Here is a 5,530-nt window from a genome sequence, read left to right as displayed (position 1 = left end):
AGTTTTTTATAAAGGCTAATCTTATCATTGTAATTTTTATGGGATCACCGCTGATATATATAAGCCCTTTTAAACAAAAATATATTAATCGAAAATTTGGAAAAAAAAATGACTAAGAAAATTGGTGAACATACATACAAAAATAAAAATACTTACATACATTTAATTTTATGAAGTCGGACAATTAACAATAACAGCTTGGGTGAAGTAACATAGTACAATCTTTTATACCAATTTTATACAATTCTAATTTTAAGCTCAGATTGCATTATGATTTATTTTTCCCTATTTAGTTTGGCAATAATAGTGCGGGCCGCCTCAGCCGCCGGTCTGCGCGCGCGATCTAACCGGCCTTTCAAAATATCACCCCGGGAGTCCTCAGAGAGACGCGACCCATCCCCGCTGGTTAAAACAAACGTAGGATCATCTGCGTTGTCCTCACTTTCGGCCATGGACCAATCCTCTTCCTCGTAATGTTCTTGCTCCTCGGGCGTATATTGGGATGGAGAAGAAAGAGCTGCCTCCACATTAATTAAATGGCGTCTATTTCTTCTGTACCGCTTTCCTGTTGAGTCTATTACGAAGTAGGAGCGTGGTTGTGGCGCCCGCGCCTGGACGCGCGCGTGCTTCCTGTCTCCGGCGTCCACCATCACCACACGTTGCCCAGCCCGCAGCTCCGGCAACGCTCGTGCTCGTTTATCATAGTGCTGTTTGTCGCGGGCTTGCTTGCTTGTGATAGCCTTATAATCGTCACGGTTGTCACGGCTGGGTTGCAGTTTACAGTCGTGAGATGGGAGCCTGGAATTAAGCCTGCGTCCCATAAGTAACTGAGATGGTGAGCTAATTCCATCCCTGGGAGTTGTTCTAAGGTTTAGCAACCCTAAATAGAAATCAGAACCAGATGACAAAGATTTGGTTAACATATTTTTAACTATGTGTACTGCCTTCTCACTTCGTCCATTTGATACCGGATATTTCGGCGAACTCGTAACATGTTTGAACCCCCATTGCTTACTAAATGTAGCAAATTCCTTCGAGGCATACGCTGGCCCATTATCAGTTATCAGTTCCTGTGGGATGCCGTGCCTTGCAAATTGATCCTTCATCGCTGTTGTGACTGTCTTGCTAGTAATGTTCAGCAGTGGACAAACTTCGATATAATTCGAAAAATAGTCGACTAAGATTAAAAAATACTTGTTACCGTTCTGAAATATGTCCGAGCCTATTTTAGCCCACGGCAGGCTCGGGATAGGATGTGGCAAGAGCGGTTCCCGCGCGGGCCGCGCCACCCTCTCGGCGCACGTCGCACAGCGGCGTACTGCACTCTCGATGTCTCGAGACATCCCTGGCCAGAACATCACATCCCGCGCATGCCGTTTGCATCTATCTATACCCATATGCCCATCGTGAACTCGCTTTACCATTTCGTACCTTAACTTAAATGGAATATAAACCAAATTATCTTTAAATATTATACCATCGACATATTCAAAACTTTCCTTATACGACCACTGCTCTTTTACTCTTTCATCCACTTCATACTTATAATTTGGCCAGCCATTTTTTATATATCTTATAATTAACTGACATTCTTCATCTTTCATTGTATGCTCCTTTATCATACTCAATTTACTGTCACTAAACCTAACATTTTCTATAAGAAAACATGATTGCTCCGAAATTTCATCACTTACTTTTTGTTGTAACTGTTCAGGTAAAGGTGCCCTCGAAAGGGTGTCTGCAACGAACATATATTTTCCAGGTTTATACGTAACCTTGAAATCGTATCCCTGTATACGTAACATCATGCGCTGCAGTCTGGCTGGAACGGAATCCAACGCCTTATGAAATAGCGTTTCCAATGGCTTGTGATCCGTCTCCACTGTGACATCTTTACGGCCATAAACATATTGGTGAAATCGTTCGAGCGCAAACACGATCGCCAACAGCTCTTTTTCAATTTGAGCATACCTGCATTGCGTGTCGGTGAGTGTGGATGACGCATACTCGACCGGCCGGCCGCCCTGCATGAGCACTGCGCCGAGCGCGCGAGAGCTCGCGTCTACTGATAACAGCACCGGCTCGCGCGCAGAATACAAAGCCAGTACAGGCGCGGCGCACACTGACTCTTTTAAACGCCGCACGGTCGCTTCATGTACTTCGTCCCAATTCCATACAGAGTCTTTTTTCAAAAGGATACGTAGAGGAGCCGCTATCTCTGAATAATGTGGTATAAATTTTGATAAATAATTTACCATGCCCAAAAAACGCTCTAATGAACTCCTGTCTTGCGGATTCGGCATGTCACGAATTGCCTTAAGTTTACTTTCATCTATTTGCATACCTTTGGAGCTAAAGGTATGTCCAAGGTAAGTTACCGTTTGAACACAAAATTCACATTTTTCTTTATTAAATTTAATACCAGCATCACGTGCCCTATTTAATAAAAGCTTAAGCCTCTCGTCATGTTCTGAAATTGAAGACCCCCAAACTATGACATCATCAACAAATGAATCTACGCCCTCTAAGCCCTCTAATATTTGACGTATTTTTTGATGAAAAACTTCAGATGCACAGTTTATACCATAAGGTAAACGTAGATACTGGTATCTGCCATATGGTGTTCCAAACGTACATAAATCAGCGCTATCATCATCTAACTGAACCATCCAAAATCCAGATCGAGCGTCTAATTTACTAAAATACCTAGCTCCTTCTAATTTAGTCGCGATATCAGTGAGCGTCGGCAACGGGTAGTGTGCGCGTCGCACGGCCCTATTAAGCGGCCGCGGGTCGAGGCACACTCGAATGCTGCCATCTTTTTTCGCCGCCACTACGATTGCATTCACCCACGGGGTCGGGTGCGTCACTCTTCTAATAACGCCTAGATTTTCCATTCGATCTAATTCGATTCGTAACTTATCTCGTACGCCCACGGGTATTTTTCTAACGGGACAGACTGACGGCTGCGCGCCCGGAATTGTTACTATTTTGTATTTGCCAGGCAACTTTCCCAAACCTTTGAAAATATCATCATACTGGTTAATATCTATTGAATATAAACGTTTTATTAAGCCTAGTTGTTCACAAGAAAATTTGCCCAGCACATTTTGACAGTCGTGTTCAGAAATTATGAAACGTAATTTATACACTTTATTTTTATAAAACCAATTGATGTAACATGATCCAACAATAGGAATAAAATTGCCACAAAACGATAAAGCTCTCGTATTATCTGATGTTAACTCTGATAAGTTCAAACCCAATTTACAATATGTTTTCAAGGACATTACATTTAAATCCGAACCAGTATCTAGCTTAAATCTTTCTTTTAAATCACTACCATATAAAAATAAAGTCTCATACCATTTGTGGCTGTCCATACCGTCACCGAAATTGTCGACCGTGGAGACGTAGTACAAATCTGAATCGTCAGTTGATAACTCTTCCTCAATTTGGTATACTCTGCTCTTTAACTTAGGACATGCACTTTTAAAATGTCCCCGTTCACTGCACCAAAAACATTGAGCATTTCTAGCCGCACACTTATAGTCTCCGTCACACTGATCCTTCATGCAAGCCCGACACGCACTCCTAGAAGCTGCCCCGCGTCGGCCGCCTGCAGTGGCCGCTCCCCGAGCGCCGGCCGCACGGAGCTGGCCCCGCGGCCGCGGCCGGCCCCAGCCGCCACGCGCCGCTCGCGACGGTCCGCCTGCGCCGCCGTACACCACGTCCACGGCTGCCGACGACGCGCCCCCGTCGGTTACCGCCTTGGTTCCTTCTATCTGCCGTTTTTCCTCTGTAGACATCTCACTAGCTTGACAAATCTTCACAGCTCGTGCGAGGGTCAGATCCTCAGCTCTCAGTAATCGATCACGTATTTTTCCATCGGTGACCCCGCAAACAACACGATCGCGTATCAGACCTTCTTCGAGATGCTCGAATTCACAATGCTGCGAAAGTATTTTCAATGCTGTGACGTACTCATCGACAGATTCACCATTTTCTTGATTTCTTGTAAAAAATTTGAAACGAGCCATGGTAGTATTTTGTTTCGTACCGAAATGCTCATTAAATTTGCTGACCAACTTGTCGAAATTCTCCCGATCAGTCTCCTTTTCGAATTTAAACGTAGTATATACGTCGTAACCTTCTGAGCCTATCAGGTTAATGAGGAGACTGGCTTGTACATCTGTCGGTTCTTTATAGACTCCCGAGGCCTTCAGGAACACCAAAAACTGCTTGTACCATTTTCGCCACGCGTCAGCGCGGTTTGCCGGCCCGCCCTCTAGGCATAATTCCGATGGCGGACGCGCGTGTTCCATAGTAATAATAAAACACTATCACTTTTTCTACGTACGAACACTTAATTTTAGCTTAAAGTCGACTTTTTATACCGAAAATTAATTATTTTAGACGACACCTGACACCATGTCGTAATTGAAAGGCAGGTTGAACCAAGACCAATTTGTTTATTCAATACCCACAAATAAATGACATGCACCAATAATAATCACAACACACTGACTCGCGTGATTTATACACTACGGTTGTAAACACTCCACTGGCCGATCATTACAAAACCGGTTTTGCCATCTCGGGCGTTATCAGTACGAGTGAGTCACCTAGTAATAAGCAAGTTTTATATAAAATAGACAATAATAAACTGCACTGTGAACTCGGAAGCGTAGATTGGAAATTGCCCTTGCAATTCAACAACCCAAATGATATTGTAAACTACATTTAGAACAACATTCATAATGCAGATAGTAGTTGTAAATATATTGTTAAAAATGATGGGAGTAGTAAACGTAAGGAGTGTACATGGGCTAACAATAAGTTAAATAAAATGTGTGAAAAGCGTGATGAATTATTCTCTATTTGGCTTAAAGATAAAACTAATATTAAAAATAGACTTTTATATAACATTTACAGAAATAAAAGTAACAAATACGCTAATTACCTTAAAAATAAAGAAATTCATTTCAATATTAGCAAAAATTTTAAAAATAGTAAAAAAGTATGGGATATTATAAATAAACTCACTGGTAGAATAACAAGCCGCATCGACGATATATTAATCAAAAATTTCAAATTAAACCCAATAACAGTAGCAAATAATTTTGCCAATGAATTTGAAAATAATGAAAAAATGAAAATGAAAATGAAAATATTTTTTATTAGTTTAACAAAGTGGTACAGTATAAACAAGTATTTGTGACCTTCTATTAAGTGAGAAACACCTGTATCAGAAAGCCACGCTCTTCCTTAACAATGGTATTACAGTACCTAAAAACTTAATTCTAGTTACAAATGTGTAATGTGGATTATAACAAATGAATGAAAGTATGTGCATGACTCATTGTGAAATTTTTTTTTTTTTTTTTTTTTTTTTTTTTTTTTTTTTTTTTTAATTATTCACTTATCTATGCTACTGTATATATATATATATATATAAGCCCAGTAAGGTTTTAGTTGTTACTATAATCAGTCTATATATTCCAACAAAGCTTCAGTTTCATCATAATTT

At 40.9% G+C, this 5,530-nt stretch overlaps 1 protein-coding gene across 1 annotated transcript; it reads right to left on the bottom strand.

Annotated features, from left to right (window-relative positions):
• Positions 1 to 275: 275 nt before the first annotated feature.
• On the bottom strand, positions 276 to 4,325 carry LOC132904049 (uncharacterized protein K02A2.6-like). The gene has a single exon (XM_060953978.1). The coding sequence runs from the start codon at positions 4,323 to 4,325 to the stop codon at positions 276 to 278; it is 4,050 nt and encodes a 1,349-aa protein (XP_060809961.1).
• Positions 4,326 to 5,530: the final 1,205 nt, after the last annotated feature.

This window comes from Amyelois transitella, chromosome W, assembly GCF_032362555.1.
Source record: "Amyelois transitella isolate CPQ chromosome W, ilAmyTran1.1, whole genome shotgun sequence".
NCBI classification, from domain to species: Eukaryota; Metazoa; Arthropoda; class Insecta; order Lepidoptera; family Pyralidae; genus Amyelois; species Amyelois transitella.
Note: the sequence above shows the minus strand (reverse complement) of the source record. Positions and strands in the feature narration are given on the sequence as shown.

Coding starts and splice junctions, on each gene's coding strand:
- LOC132904049 (XM_060953978.1), bottom strand. CDS start 4,325: ATGGAACACGCGCGTCCGCCATCGGAATTATGCCTAGAGGGCGGGCCG.